The sequence below is a fragment of the Prunus persica genome, chromosome G8 (assembly GCF_000346465.2).
Source record: "Prunus persica cultivar Lovell chromosome G8, Prunus_persica_NCBIv2, whole genome shotgun sequence".
Lineage (NCBI taxonomy): Eukaryota > Viridiplantae > Streptophyta > Magnoliopsida > Rosales > Rosaceae > Prunus > Prunus persica.
This window is the reverse complement of record NC_034016.1, coordinates 19,452,942-19,468,789: the sequence shown is the minus strand read 5'-3', so window position 1 is coordinate 19,468,789 and position 15,848 is coordinate 19,452,942. Positions and strand designations below refer to the sequence as shown.

General features: G+C 37.7%; 2 protein-coding genes across 8 annotated transcripts; both read left to right on the top strand.

Moving 5' to 3' along the window:
* Nucleotides 912-2,976, top strand: LOC18766787 (GDSL esterase/lipase At4g28780). The gene is made up of 5 exons (XM_007201273.2): nucleotides 912-1,212; nucleotides 1,313-1,440; nucleotides 1,590-1,832; nucleotides 2,083-2,332; nucleotides 2,518-2,976. Exons 1-5 carry the CDS (start codon nucleotides 945-947, stop codon nucleotides 2,748-2,750), a joined length of 1,122 nt encoding a protein of 373 aa, XP_007201335.2. The 5' UTR covers nucleotides 912-944; the 3' UTR covers nucleotides 2,751-2,976.
* LOC18767018 (protein NLRC3) lies at nucleotides 8,146-14,789 on the top strand. Of its 7 annotated transcripts, none has more exons than XR_002273038.1 (17): nucleotides 8,182-8,587; nucleotides 8,679-8,781; nucleotides 8,875-8,967; nucleotides 9,046-9,162; nucleotides 9,265-9,338; nucleotides 9,604-9,706; nucleotides 9,874-9,916; nucleotides 10,429-10,491; nucleotides 10,946-11,175; nucleotides 11,945-12,065; nucleotides 12,159-12,262; nucleotides 12,491-12,604; nucleotides 12,686-12,856; nucleotides 12,933-13,091; nucleotides 13,199-13,344; nucleotides 13,677-13,927; nucleotides 14,161-14,789. XR_002273038.1 is itself a non-coding variant. In XM_007201663.2 (16 exons), exons 1-16 carry the CDS (start codon nucleotides 8,518-8,520, stop codon nucleotides 13,826-13,828), a joined length of 1,824 nt encoding a protein of 607 aa, XP_007201725.1. In that variant the 5' UTR covers nucleotides 8,146-8,517; the 3' UTR covers nucleotides 13,829-14,693. The 7 variants fall into 7 exon arrangements, 5 of the variants coding, with proteins under 5 accessions (XP_007201725.1, XP_020426323.1, XP_020426320.1 ...); XR_002273037.1 differs by having other exon boundaries at nucleotides 14,078-14,789; XM_007201663.2 differs by having other exon boundaries at nucleotides 8,146-8,587; nucleotides 8,875-8,943; nucleotides 12,948-13,091; nucleotides 13,677-14,693.

The following is a 15,848-nucleotide window of genomic DNA, read 5'->3' as shown; positions in this document are numbered from 1 at the left end:
ATGTTCTTGTAATAGTTTGTTTCAGTGTACCTTTTGACAGTCGATAAGAAAAGAAAACATGGTTTTATGTTATTAATAGCCGGTTTGTTTGGTTCTCCAATAACTCATCACTCCATGTTAATATATACACATAATGTTGTATACCTTTGCATTAATAACATCAATTACTAGATAACTACGATATTATGGCGAAATGTGAATCCGCAATCACGCTGTTATTATAAACGTACTTCACATTAATTAATGATTATCTGACAATCACTGATGAATTAACGAAAAATTAGTATAGAATGTTTCATCATATGTGTACGTTGAAATGCAGTTGGAGTGCTTTGACTCCATAGATATATATTGCTTGCTTTATTGACTTGTTCTTGCAAATAAACAGAACCCTAGCTCCCCAACTCTCTGCACAGGGAGGGAGGGAGAGAGAGAGAGAGAGATGGACAGATTTCAGCTACTCCAAGCCAGCCCATTTATGTTTTTCACATGGCGCCCAGCTGCATGGATATTTAATTAATTATTGACCAAGCTGGGTGGCTAGCTAGCAGTCTAAGCTAAGTGAGTGATCTACAATTGCAAACCAACAAAAGAACAAGTGTGACAATTACGTTGTCATATTAAAATTAATGAAAACGACTTATTCCCACCTTTCTCAGCCTCTAATTATACCTTATTTTGCTTTAAAATTCATGTTAATTACTGCTTTTCCCCTCACAAAAGAACACAATTTTCTGTTTTTATTTTCATGATTTCATGCATAATGCAGCTCAAAGCTCGATCGATCTCTTTCATATTTATCATATGATTTGACTTGTTTTCTCTTCAACTTTTGCCTTTTCTCATTGTGCTACCGACCTAAAAAGCTCTCCCAAGTCACAACTGGAGCTCTATAAAACTACAACTCTTAACTGAAGAAAGATAAGTAAAGCTAAAGAGAGCAAATGCCTGCATTAGTTTTCATGTCAACTTCTAGCAGCACGATGAGGGTCTTAATTCTCATTGTGGCAATGGGAGCAGTTTTAGAGCTTGCACCTCAAGCCGAGGCAGCTCGTGCTTTCTTTGTCTTTGGGGACTCACTGGTCGACAGTGGCAACAACAACTACCTAGTAACCACCGCCCGTGCTGACTCTCCTCCCTATGGCATCGATTTCCCTACCCACCGCCCCACCGGCCGCTTCTCCAACGGCTTAAACCTCCCTGACATTATCAGTACTATCACCATCTTAATTAGCTAGCTAACTAGTTTAATTTTATTACTATATAATATCCCTCATAATTATGTGACATGTATGAATGTATGTATACATAGGTGAGGAAATAGGATCTGAACGCGTGCTCCCATATTTGAGCCCTGAGCTCACAGGACAAAAGCTGCTTATTGGAGCAAATTTTGCTTCTGCAGGAATCGGAATTCTCAATGATACTGGGATTCAATTTGTAAGTCCAAATTATACTTTTTAACACATGAACATTATCACGCCACGTTGCCTAATTAGTACTTTCTGGTACCATAAATTTTATTAAAAACCCTAATTAACCCTTAAATGAAAAACCTAATTGAATAATTAGTTGATTTAATCCCGCAGATTACCGTAATAAGGATCTTTAGGCAGTTTCAACTTTTCCAACAATACCAACAACGGCTCACGGCGCTTGTCGGAGCACCACAGGCAACAAAGCTAGTGAACGGCGCACTTTACCTCATGACGCTTGGTGGCAATGACTTTGTTAACAACTATTTCTTGGCACCCATCTCCCAAAGGTCTAGCCAATATTCCGTCCCCGAATTCTCTCGTTACCTTATCACTGAGTTCCGCAAAATTCTCCTGGTAAAAAAAATAAAATTTATGAATTTTATTAGTATTAGCCCTCACACGTACAAGCGAAATTTGACCGTTGATACATTGTGACATGTATACGTCAATGGTCAAGAATCGCCAATTCGTACATGAGTCAGTGTTATACCATCCCTCTATGTGCCATATGGCAAAATCTATATGTTGACTCATTGTGGGCTCAATGTACATCAACAGTTTGCGTGAATGACCATCGCATATCTTGGAATCTAATTGTTTGCAGAGGCTATTTGAATTAGGAGCCCGAAGAGTGTTGGTGACCGGTACAGGCCCATTGGGTTGTGTTCCATCTGAGCTGGCCAGAAGCGGAAACGATGAGTGCGATCCAGAATTACAAGGGGCAGCAGCGATCTTCAACCCACAGCTGGTCCAGATGCTTCAAGAACTCAACACCCAACTTGGTTCAGATGTTTTTGTCACTGCTAATGCCTTCGACATGAAAGAGGACTTCATCTCCGACCCCCAGAAATTTGGTTTGTCCTCAAAGCCCTTAAAACTAATCTTCTAATTAATTAATCATTAGCCTTTGAAATTAATTTAATTTGTTTTATTAATCGAATAATCAATTAAACTAATGTATCGAAAGGTAAATCTAAACTTGAGTGTAATGAGACGAACTCATCGACCGACCTAACCCACATATCCATTTTTCATGCAGGTTTTGTGACAGCAAAGGTGGCATGTTGTGGCCAAGGACCCTACAATGGGATGGGACAGTGCAATCCGACGTCAAACTTGTGCCCAGATCGGAATCTGTATGCCTTCTGGGATGCTTTTCATCCAACTGAGAAAGCAACCAGGCTAATTGTGAAGCAAATTATGACTGGGTCTACCAAGTACATGAACCCAATGAACCTAAGCACCATAATGGCCTTGGACTCCAGGACCTAATTAATTCCAATTAGGCTGTTAATTACGTGCTTGGTATTTAATTAAGCTTTCTATCTTCTATAGTTATCTGCCGTTGATTATGCAATAGCTCGTTTTGGCTCTGTCAAATTAATTGACATGAGACTTAATATGTAAGAGCTTAATCAATTGCACAAAGTTTTATGCATTATTTTGGAGCTTGGCAAACAATTCAAGTTTATATGAACCAAGGGTGGAGCCATCCTTAGAGCAAGTCCAGCGCACATACAAAATCAGGCAAAAGGCTGCCTTTGTGAGCCCAAATGACCTCCAGCGTGCAACCAACAGCCCAGGCAAGGCCTGGGTCCCACCAGCCTGGGCAAGCCCAAGGGCAGATCTTGCCTGGGCTTCAGCCTGAAAGTGCTGATGTCAGCGGTGATGTCACGCTGACGTCAGCGAGCAAAAATAAATTCAAAAAAATTCAATTTTTTATATAAAAAAATACTAAAAAATTATAGATGTTTTCCCTATAAATACATAACAATTTTATTCACTTTCCCTATAAATACATAACAAGTTTATATTTTGTTGCATATTCTTTTTTTTTTCTTGCCCTTGCCCTAGCCTTTTGGGATGGAACCAAAAAAAGCAAGGCTGTCACTATTCATGTGAATAGTGGCAGCCCTTGCTTGCCCTTGCCCTTGCCTTAGCCCTTATGGGTGGAGATGCTCTTAGACTAGGATGATTCCGTCTCAGTCTAAATACTTATATATAAAATATAAAATTAAAAAAAATTGTTTTATTTTTAAGCAGTACGCTCTATTTAGTGAAAATTATTCTACCCCATTTAAGAATTGGGTTTTATAATATAAGGACAAATAGGATGGCATAAAGATAAAATAGTTCAGAGGCTCCAAATAAGAACAAACCGGTCCAGTTATTATGACCATGTCATTCACTGATAGTGACATCGACAATGAGTGCATATATTTTTTTGCTAAAATGATTGGTCTCTAATGGAGTTTTTGTATATTCATTTTTGTGCTCTTGACATATAAAGAAGAAATGGGAGTAAAAACATTTTAAGAAAATGAAGCAACGAGACTCTAATCGTAAAATCCTAGGTCGAGTTACGTGAGTATCCAAGTCTAATCGAGTCATAAGTGTAATGACCCAAACCTAAAATTCATATTTAATTAGTAATTTATTATGCGGAAAGACCATTTTGCCCTTGGAATAAATTATGAACGAAAAGTTGACTTTTTGACTGAAAAGGAATTTGACAATTCCACATGCACTGTTGCGTAGAGCACGACGAAACGAGTTCATAGACACGAAGTGAGCTCAAATCGGAGTTTAAACAAAGAAAATACGATTAAAAATATCACGAAGGGCAAAACGGTAATTAAGAAATTATAAACCTCATCTCTCTCTCTCTCTCTCTCTCTCTCTCTCTCTCCCTCCGTCGCGAACTCCCCCTCCCCGACAGTTTTTTCTTCGATTGCCGTCGCCGCCACAGACCACCACCGGCCACGAGACCGATCTTGTTCGAACCGTCATCGCCTCCTCTTCTCGACCCACCACGTTTCCATCGCCTCCTCTTCTCGACCCACCACGTTTCCATCGCCGTCAACCACTCTAGCTGCCAGAAACTGCCGAAAATCGAACAGTTGTGACCGGAATTTCACGGCCGTCGTTCTCCCTCGTTTCTCAACCAAATCGGACGAGCCATGTATGGATTTTGACCCTCTCGAGCTGTTCTAGCTGCCTGTTGGGTAGGAATTAATCGGTTCTCAGTGTAGATAATGAATTTTTGATTTGGAAATTCGGTCGGTTTACGGCCTCCGTGTTTGGCCACTTCTGGTCAGTTTTTGAGTTGGTCCAAGAACAAAAGTGGTTCCAAATATGGTGTTATACCTAGGGTAGGAGTTTGGAGCCGTGATTTTGAGATTTTCCGGCAATGCGTTATCGCTTTGGACACCCATCACTGCCGGCGCGTGGGCGAGTGTAGTGCAGTGACACTTTGTCCTGATACGATCCTTAGGTCGTCACAAGCGCATAGGAATTCGCGGATCTCAATTTGGATACCGTTTGAGCCTCGAACGGATTTTCCATATTGTGCGATTATCGGGTTCAATACTGTTGAACCATTGGATCGTAATCAATTTTAGATATGTTATTCGAGATAATTTTAGAAACGTGTAGGATTTGACAGATTATGAATCGGAGTCCCGGATACTCCGAAATCGCGAACCCTAGGGCTAGGGTTTAGCAATTATGCGATTACAGGATTTTGATCGATTCGACCGTCCGATTGACACCAATACCCTCGGGACATGTGTCCTAACTATATTGGACCTTCTAGCGGCTTCCAGATCATATTGTGAGGTCATGGACCCGTGGGGTTCGAGATTGACTTTTTGGACCTTAGCGCTTTTTGAGTCCCAAGATACCGCTAAACTACCCCACGTGGAAGGAAAGCTATTATGGGCATAGGGATCACTTTAAAATGATGCACGTACTTTTAGGAGCCGGGGTAGGGTTTTTAATTTAATACTATATTGTATTAATAGAATATTATGGTCATTGAATCAGGCACCCCGGCACCAGTTGACCCGCAGAAGGGACCTTCAACAGGTCCAGCGAGCTCAAACTATCAGTGAGTGGACTCTTTGTTTTAATAAATGAATTTAAGCAGTTCAGTTTCAGTTATCAGCTGTTTTATTCTGTAAAATATTTTATGTTGCGTGCTGCCGAGTGAAATTTCCTTTAAAGAATATAGGAAAAGATATTCTCGTTAATTATCAGATAAATGGCAGCAGAATTTTAAAGGTTACAGAAAGTTAATGATTTAACAGTTTTGCTTCAGAAACTCTATATTTTCTTCAATCACCTTGTACCAAGTTATTAAATGTTGCATTCGGATTATATTTGTTGCCTTTGGTTTAGTCAGCATGCTTGACAGTTGCCCCACGAGTTCCTTGGTACTCGAACTCGTGTGGAGCGAGTAATGCGGATCAGGTGGACCACGGTCCCCTGAATTCTGAGAGTTGCGGCTCGGACTGACTTCGTGTCACTGAGACCTGCGAGTATGTGTCACCCATGGTGATGCCAGGAATTGACGGATATAAGGATTTGACGGAAATAAGGGTACACCTAGGTGATAGTTTTCAACTGTTTTCAAATGTATATAATTATATACATGCATTGATTTCATAAATAAAGAAAATAAGTTAGTTTGTATAACTGTTTTTTTTTACAGTGGGTTAGTATGTTCATATACTATTTTCTAAACTTTGTTTTTGGGTCCACTCACTCTTATTGTTGTTTTGCGCCCCCAGGCAGTAGACGTGCACAGGAATCCACCACCGGGCCACTTCCCATCTTCCGCGCCTTTCTTTGGTGTAGGATTTTGTTTTGTAAACGGATTCACTCCTTTGTAAATTCTTAGTAGACGCTCTGATGTTTTGCCATAGACTGAGTTTTGAACTGTTGGAATGTATATATACATATGATGGCAGTTGGTTGTATATATGTATACTTGTTTGGCAGGTGAAAATGTTTTTGTATTGAGCTTGTTATAAGGGAAACTCTGCCGATTTTTCGGTAGACGTTAACCTTATTATTTTATCATGTTTTGTGTTGAGGGGCAAATAGGTCATTTGTGCCCGACATTCGCCAGGTGTCGGACACGCACAGGGTCTGGTTCGAATTCCAAAGCGGAATTTGGATCGGGTCCTGTCAATAAGTGCCCTATAATAGTCTTGTGGTTAGGATTTGAGGCTTGAGAAAGATTTGTGTAGAAATTAAAGGAAAGAAGTAAAAAGAAACACAGTGATTAGCGTGGTTCAGCTTAGTTTGCCTACATCCACGATACAAGAAGGAAGGAACTCCTATTCATCATAAACAGGGAATTAGCTTCTCAGGTACATAAAAAGCACTCATACAACAGCTAACTGTCACACATCAGGTACCAAGCTACACTCATGAAGAAGAGCCCAAGACAACTAACTCTACTCAACCAACATAACAATAAATGAAGGGAATAAGAGCATCTCCAGGAGACTCCCTAAATTTTATCCAAATTCTGGCTAAAGTAGCTAGAAAGCTAAAATAGCTAACCACTTAAAAGGTGGTTCCTCCAGCAGTCTCTCTATTCTAGCTAACCTCAAATATTTTATTATTTTAAATTCATTAAAAAAATAAAAAAAAAGAACCCAAAAGTCATTGTCTCAACCCCACCGAACCTTTTTCTTTCCCTCTCTCTCTTCCAGCCTTTTCTTCTCTCTCTCTCTCTCTCTCTCTCTCTCTCGCTTGCACAGCTTCAGTTGGTCAGCCTGAATTTCTCTCTCCCCATTGCTACATGTAGCGATCCAAAATAACGAAAGCTAAAATAGCGAGAGAGGTAGCGAGGCTGCTGGAGGGCAGTTTTTCCTTCTTTTTTGCTAAAATGGCTAGAGATAAGGGAGTAGCGATGCAGCTGGAGATGCTCTAACTCTGTACATATTCTAATACTCCCTCTCAAGCTGATGTGAAAATGTTAATGGAGCCAAGCTTGGAGAGAAACTCTTGAAACTGAGATGAGGATAAGCCTTTGTTAAAAATGTCTGCCAACTGCTCATTACTTCTAACAAACACCGTTTGAATGACATATGATTGAACCTTTTCACGAACAAAGTGACAGTCAACTTCAATATGCTTGGTCCTTTAATGGAACATGGGATTAGACATTAGAGGCAATATGCATAGTAGCTTGGTTATCACAGAATAATTTTGAAGTCCACAAAATTATTTAAGATAAGTAAATATAATTAATTAGTATTTATTAAGTAATTTATGAAATTAATTAAAATAAATAATTATTCAAAATTTTTTTGGAGAAAATAATAATTCATTAAATAAAGAATAATTAAAACATAAATAATAAATAATATAATTAAATAAGGGTTAAGATATTACTTAATTGCAAATATTAAACCAAACAAATAATTTTGTATAAAAAATAAAAAACAAAATACACAAAATAATTTAAAATAATTATTACTATTTATTAAGTAATTTATGAAATTAGTAAAATATTTAAATACTAATTATTCACTGAAATAATAATAATTAAAAAATAGTTTACTAATTAAAGTAATTAAAAAAGGATAAGATATTATTTAATTACAAAAAAGAAAACCATTTTGTGCAGTATATTTAAAGAGTATAGCCGCGCGGCTATACCTTTAAATATTATAATATTGTTCAAAAGTATAGCCTCCCGGCTATACATTTAAAAAATATTAATATTAAAAGAATACGGCCGCTCGGCTATTCTCTTTAAATATTATAATATTGTTCAAAAGTATAGCCGAGCGGCCGTACTTGTAAAATATTCAAATATATTTTAATTATGCTTGCATATTGTATATCAAGTCATAAATTTGTGAGAAAAATATATATAACTAAATTTAGGGTCATAATCTTTTGCTGAGATTATATGAAGACTATTGCGCGCCGCTTCGCAATTGGAGACGACTTGTCGTTTACATCGTCTCTTCTTCACTCTGCTGAAGCTACGTCGTCGTCCTATCCCTTCGTCTTGCAGCTCTTGCTTGACTCATTTCTCTATCTCCGACCCGACCCGACCCGACGCAATCCAGAGCTTCTTCTTCTTCTACTTACCGTGCTTATCTTTTGAAAGCTTCCCGGCGAGTCCTATAATCTGCGATTCCACTTAATTCATAACGACAATAAGTTTGATCCTCTCAGAAAATTATTGGATTTTTTGAACAAAAGTGCAGATTCGGATTGTTTTTTCTGAAGCATGGGCGAAAGTGAAATTCCATCTCTGGTTTCCTTGTGCATAGAGGCAGTAAAAAACGAGCTGGTTCGCGGTAATTTTCTGAAGCTCACGCTTCCATGATTTATACAAAACCTGCATTTACTTCAGAAAAAAAAAATGGTTAATTTCGAGCTGGTTTGCAGGCGATGATCTTTTACCGATTATCAAGGAGCTTCCAGGGAACTTGGTTGATATTCTAGCTTCGAGACTGCCTCCATTGGCTTTAGAAAAGTTGCAGACCGCAGTGTACGTCGGAACCTAATCAAAAGCTTACAACAATTCTAATTCTCAAAATTTCTAACTTTTTTTGGATTATCATCCGGTTTCTTCGTCAAGCAGGCCTTTTGACGATCGAGATGACCATGATTTCGCCGATGAAGGCCTTAGAAATGGTAGAAAGCGTGGAAGGTCTGGAAGAATTGAGTTTTTTGTGTGGGTATTGTTATATTGTTTTTGTTTGGTTGACTGTAGAAAGGAATTTAACCTGCAAATGCTTACATTTTGTTGCAGGAGTTGGAATTTCAGTACGGCATGGAAAAATTTAGTTAAGTCGCGGTGGCCTAATCTTGGCAATCAGATTGAACCAATTGACTGGCAACAGATGTATTGGGAAACGCATCTTCAAAAGTATGCCTTTTTCTTTGCTTCTCAATGAAAGAATAGAGATTCGATTTTCTGTTCATGAATGATTTGCCGTTTTTCTTGTATGATACCACAAACAAACAACAGTTGCTTAGATGAAGTGGCAGAGATAGCTTCGCTTCCCTCATTTGATGGGCGCCTTGGTGAAATCGGGATTTCAGGTACTTGCTACTAGGTTGCTTGATTTTTATTAAATTCCTGTTTATCTGGGGTGAAGTACATTTGTATATATGTGCTTTGTCAATTACCAATAGAAAATTTTCGTTTTGCTACGTTGCATTAGAAACTTTCTAATTTTAAATTGAATTTAGCAAGTTTGTTAGTTTCCATTTGATTTATAGAAAGGGTGTCCTTTTGCATTCACTGATGGTCTTGCTAATCCCGTAAGTGGTCTATCTTATCATATTTTTATTTTATTTTGTGCAGACTCTATATTGAAATTGATAGGCTTTGAGGGTTGCATGGATACTTCAACTTGTGATTATTCCAAACTATATCACCATTGCCAACAATTTGGTTATTATGCCAGGTAAGAAAGTATGTTATGAGAGCATGGTCCTATGTCCTTCTGAGACTGGAGGGCTGGTTGCACAGTCAAATTTTAATTGCTTGTCCCTTTGCCTATGTACACTTCTTTCTTTCTTTTTTCCTGTATGCAAAATTATCTTATCACATTGTGTTCTTATGTCTATGCAGATGCCTGAGACTTCAAAATGTTCTTTGTAGTGCAGAAATTTCTGTAAGTTATTCTGCTCATGTTGAGATGCCATTGACATGTGGAAAACACTTTGTATATTAAGTATTAACATCTGAGAAAGAACGGGTTCAACTAATTCTCCTAAATATAAAAGTCTTAATCATCTTTATAGGTGCTGTGAGTCTGTTGTGAAAGTTTTATGAGGCATTCTATGCATAATCTATCTGGTCAAACCCATCTCTGTGGTCAATGTCATGTTTTTCATGCTTTACTGATTAGATGGTTGCTAGAGGATCAGAATGTTTGTGCATAATTTGTGTGTGTTTGTCTCAAAATGGAGCACCCCCTCCCCCAACAAAGACACACAATAAAAAGACATCAATGAAGTTGTGAGGAATAACTTGCTCAACCATGTAGTTGATCACACTTAGTTGGAAAGGAAGATTTGTTGAGTTGAACAATATACCTGTTCTATGTGCATGCTTGTAACTTAATGGCCTCAAGTGCTTTACGTGCAAGTCACTTTGCATTAGTGTAATACTAATCTGTTGCAGCATTTATTGAGGAACAGCCTATTGCAGAGCTTGGAACTAAGGTGGATCAGATCCAAGGAGCATGTAAGCTCAGTTCATTTTTCTTTGAATGTTGCTAAGATGGAATAAATATCTTTCTCAAGAACTGACTACTCCCCAATAAAAATAGAGACCACTCTGAAAATTATGTGGGCAGCCTAAGCTGTTTCTTTTAAGTGCCTTTTTCTCGTCTCAAATTTTCTGTGAGTGGGTGGGATGATGGTTTAGTGGGCAGCCACTCATAGTTTAAAAATAGCCATCTGTTAAATGCATAGCCTCATGCTGTACATGCTATACCAAATTACAAAGTAAAACAGAAATCTTCATTTTCATGTGGTCCTTGTGTACCTCCTCCACATTATATTTTGTAGCTAGTAGTCACCTCTCATACTATAGAAATTATGTAGAGATCAGAGATTGATGTGTACGTTAAATGCTTCCTTTCAACTGCCTGAGTTATGATTTAATCAAATGCCTGATCCTATATGCATTTCTACAGATTGATGGACTATGCAAACTTCTGAACCAGAACAGTGAAAGTTTAACATCACTTGAGTTCATTCACTGCAAGCTTTCTTCAGATTCTATCAATGCAATTTGTAGTTCCCTACCCACAAAGAATGTGCAAACACATGGGATAAAAAACTTCTCAATCAACACATCAAACTTTCTTGAAACAAACCCTGTTTCCTTACCCCTCGGACTTGTGTCATTTTTGTCATCAGGAAGGTATGTTTGCTTTTCCAATCTCAGGCATCATTCAAATCCATCCAATTGTTGATTGGCTGAACTGTCTGCACAAAAGCTCACAAACGTTGAAAGTAAATATCATGTTGCATGCTTGATATGTAAATATCAAGTTGCATAGCTGGTCTTTGGAGGCTTGTTTGTTTTAATATATCTTCACTTTATTATGTTCCTTTCAGGATTTTTGCTCTGGAGAATTCAATTTTGTTGACTGAGGCCCTTTTAATGCTTGGTTTCGAACTTTTATTTAGTGCACTTCGCATAAGTTTCTAGTAGCACTTAAAAGCTTGTTGAACCAAAGCATTGACAGAGGAACAGACAAAACTAGGTTAATTACTTCTACAATAGACTCTTAGCCATTTACAACCACAAGAAGATAGAATTCTTTTTGTATGTGTATTACTATAATGTATATTTTTTTCGTCTTTTTTCAATTGTATATCTGTGGCCATTCCTTGCATCTACGGGTGGCAATATGTGACACAACACCATGACACAACCCGAACACGATTAGCACTGTTCAACTAATATTATATTAGTGAAATGTTAACTTTCTCATTTTTGTGATGAATAGTATGAGTTATTGTTTTATTATTTTATTATTTTTTGTATCACTTTGCGTGTTGACCAACCCGTGGGTTGACACTAATATATATGGTTCACCCGAACACGACCCATTGCATCTTTATTAAAAAATAATTATTCCAATGGCATTTTTGTGCTTCCGAAATCTGTCTTATTTTGCTCTCAGGTCCTTGTATTCTTTAAAACTCTCTGACAACCACCTTGGCCGCAATTTTGCAAAATTGGTTTTTGGTACTCTTCTCAATGCTTCGTCTAGTCTATCCATCCTTGACCTTTCAGATAACAATGTGAGTGACGCAATTCCTTTAACAAAATTAGTTTTTACTTTTTTTAAAATTATCCTGTACGACTAACATGAAACTTTATACAAAATCTTTTAGATATCAGGCTGGCTTTCTGAACTCTATTGGAGATCACCAAGTGGTCCCCCAACACCTTTGGGAATTGGAAAGTCCTTCCAATCATTACGAGTGCTCAATTTAAGGTATGATTTCATAGTTACTTTGGCCTTCTGTGCAATTTTCTATTCCTCAACAAGAAAAATGGCAGTTGTAAAATAGATTAGTGAACTCCGCAAGGTACTTTTCATCAATTACCCCGTTCATGAGCCTGATGTCAGTGGTTGTATAAGTTGTATTCCGTGCTGCTACACAGATCCTATGTTGAAAAGAAAACAAATATGAGGGGTTTAATTTTACTTCTCTGTTTATAGGGGAAATAATCTAAACAAAGATGATGCAGATGGTCTTAGATACGCTCTCGTTCATATACCTAATTTGGAGGTCCTAGATATGAGTGATAATCCTATTGAGGATGCTGGAATCAGGTTGGTTGTGTTTTCAATCTCCACATATGCATTGAGCATTTTAGGCCCAAAGTCTAATATTCTATATCATAAATGTCTCAGGAGTTTAATTCCATATTTTGTCGAAGCTTCCGAAAAATGCTTTCCCTTTGCTGATTTAATGTTGGAGAACTGTGAGCTTTCCTGTCATGGAGTGACTTACCTCATAGACACCCTCTCAACCCTACAGAGACCATTGAAGTCTCTATCTGTTGCTGATAATGACCTTGGCAGGTTTGTCTGGATGGCACTGGCTTAGACGTTTTACTTCTTTATTTATGTTTTTTCTCAATATTTACTGGGTTGATAGTTCACTATTGTGTAGCCAAGTGGCAGCAGCTTTGGGAAAACTTTTGTCCACATCAATTCAAATACTCAATGTTGAAGGTATTGGATTGGGTTCATCTGGTTTTCAGGAACTACAAGATGGCATAACTAAGGAGTTGAAGCTAGTCAAGGTCAACATAAGGTGTGAAAGAATAACTTTATATTTTTCTTCTACTTTTTTTATTATCTATTTATATACGCTTATAGCTGATGGCCAGGAAATTTATCGTATTAATAAATTATGTGTAGCAAAAATCGTGGAGGAATTGAAACTGCAAACTTTTTGTCAAAGCTCATATCAATGGCTCCAGAACTCGTTACAGTCGATGCTGCATATAATCTTATGCCTTTAAAATCCTTGACCACCATATGCTCGGCCCTTAAAGCTGCTAAAGGTATTTATTAACTGTATCGATTTTTTCTAAGTAGCTAATGGCATCTGGTCCATTAACTTTTGTGCTGCCACGAGTTGCCTTGTCGCTGGTAAATAATTTGGACTACCAAATATTAGGTTATCGCGGATTAACTGCGTGTTAAATCTCAGTTGAATCTTTGATCTTTAACCCCCTCCCTCTTTCCATTTTTTGGTTCAATGGCTGATATTGGATAAATCAATTAGAGTATTCATGGGAGATGTTAATGGGTAGGAATTGAAATTATTTTATATGTCTGTGTTCTGCTGCTTTGTCTGAATATAAAACCGAGTTTAACTAACTTTATTGATTAGGAAATATTGAGCGTCTGGACTTGAGGGGAAATATTTGGGATTATCAACCAGGTTATGCTTCTATGCATGCCGACATACAATGTAATGGAAGGCCTGTTTTGATTCTTTCGTCGTCACCAACTCCAGATGCACCCTATGACGATGATCCGTAAACGGGATGGCTCTCATAATATATTTTTCATTCAACTATCTTATGCCAATCACCCACTGAAGTTGCCAAAGTTTCTCCCCTGTGCAACAAAACTAAGCAGGTATTAGGCTGATTAATGTGATTGTGTATATTATTTACCTGCCTTCCCGGCTGTGATAGCTATATCAAGTAATTTTAGGCTTCAGTTGTGAGTTCTTGTCCAAATGTACTAGTTTCATGTGTTGTAAAATATATCGATTTTGTTTTCAAGGTTGATTTGATTGTATTAGCATGAACTGCTTAAGTTTGGACCTCCCATATAAAAGGTTGAAGGGGTTATTGCGATTTATGTAGCAGTCACATCCATGGCTAAGGAAAGAATCCATCGCATAAAGGAGTAAGTTGTTGTTGCCGCCAGTCGCTAGCACTAAGATGCAAAGGTAAACATCACAACAGCAAGCAAATTGTTGCTCCTAGCACTAGAGGGTATGGTGCAATGGTAGCAAGTGCGCGTCGGTGACTGTCAGCTGTATATTAGTTTGGATCTCACTATGCGACCCACACTCGTATACACGGTCCGTGGGCGGGCTGTCCTTAGAAAAACTCATATTTTCCTCCACTGTTGCAGATCTGCAAGATTCACAATCTTGATTATTGCTCATCCAATTGCTGAAGAAGAACATTATTAAGTACAGTATTGAATATTGATGCCCAAGCTGATCTTACCCAACAACCCTGATGAGCCAAGCCAACCTGTAAAGGTCAAACTATTTGTAAACATATTGGCACCATCCCTACTTTGATTATTAAAGTATTAAACTATTAAGCATGTATGGCTAACCTAACATGATGAAGCAAGCAAAGTGAAAGTGGACCACTTTTTTTTTTTTTTCCTTTGATATTCTTTTTATTTCGTGCTGTCCAGAAGAGGTTGTTGGCTAGGATTTGTCATGAAGTTAGGCTTTTTCTTATTTGGGCCGTTTTAATCATCCTCTTTTATAATCTTATCCCCTTCCCCTTCCTAATCTCTCTCTCTCTCTCTCTCTCTCTCTCTCTCTCTCTCATTTAACAAATATCATATGATGGCACCTTTTGAATGACCCGTGAACAAACAATTTGTCACTCATTTCTGGTTAAACTTATTATCAATTTTGTGCTGCATGATCTCTCATCATCATCATTATCATGGCCTCGAGAGACTTCAAGCAGCCAAAATATGGGGTCCCATATTATCAACCTAAATGACGTAATAATAAGTTAATACGGATTTGCAAATGACTTGCAACTTAAGTGGTTAGGAGTAGTTATTATTACACTCAAGATCATGTGTTTGAATCTCCTACTTTCATTATCGATCTCATTAATACGGATTTTGTTAAGATCTTTAAACCATTGGATCAGCTATTAAAATTAATTTTGCTGACTACGGGTGTAGTAAATTTATCCAATTATGCCAACAAAATGCTTTTATAAGAACATGAATTCAAGCAAGGGGGTGGAAGAAATCTTCCCAGCCTGGATTCTGCAATTTAAAACAAAGAAGATTATGGCTCGTTTGATTATTTCCACAATTGAAAAATATTTCAGGTTTGGTCTTCTGGATGCCAACGTTGGGCAGCCATTAAGAAATGCAGTACTTGTCAAACAAAATATATTATAATTTCACTCAATGCCATTCTGGTACAGACAAACTTTGCATGGAATTGCAGCTTCATACGATGAAACATATTTAAGAATATAACCAAACATTATCCCCCTAACGTCTCTGTTCTTGTTCCTTTTCTGTTATTAGTTCATGAACAAACATTGCTCTCTTTTTCTAACATGTGAATGTTTAGATTCCAGATATGGGACCATGGTCCTCCATGTGAGAGCCAGGTAGGAACAACAAGCAATGCTTTTGAAGAGGAAAGGTACTTGCATTTTCTGAGATTGCCCAATCTAATGTTAACTGCCCAATGAATTTTCGACCGTGATACTGAAAGATGGAAGAATCGAACACATAACTTCTAGTGTAGAAGAGGTAAAATATTTTGAACCAT

What these genes read in the sequence shown, in the direction of transcription:
- LOC18766787 (XM_007201273.2), top strand. Translation starts at nt 945, where the DNA reads ATGCCTGCATTAGTTTTCATGTCAACTTCTAGCAGCACGATGAGGGTC. An exon ending in AAACCTCCCTGACATTATCA is followed by an intron (nt 1,213 to 1,312) that starts GTACTATCACCA and finishes ATGTATACATAG; the next exon opens with GTGAGGAAATAGGATCTGAA. An exon ending in CTCCGACCCCCAGAAATTTG is followed by an intron (nt 2,333 to 2,517) that starts GTTTGTCCTCAA and finishes TTTTTCATGCAG; the next exon opens with GTTTTGTGACAGCAAAGGTG.
- LOC18767018 (XM_020570731.1), top strand. Translation starts at nt 8,518, where the DNA reads ATGGGCGAAAGTGAAATTCCATCTCTGGTTTCCTTGTGCATAGAGGCA. An exon ending in TTTGTAGTGCAGAAATTTCT is followed by an intron (nt 9,917 to 10,428) that starts GTAAGTTATTCT and finishes AATCTGTTGCAG; the next exon opens with CATTTATTGAGGAACAGCCT. An exon ending in TCATTTTTGTCATCAGGAAG is followed by an intron (nt 11,176 to 11,944) that starts GTATGTTTGCTT and finishes TTTTGCTCTCAG; the next exon opens with GTCCTTGTATTCTTTAAAAC.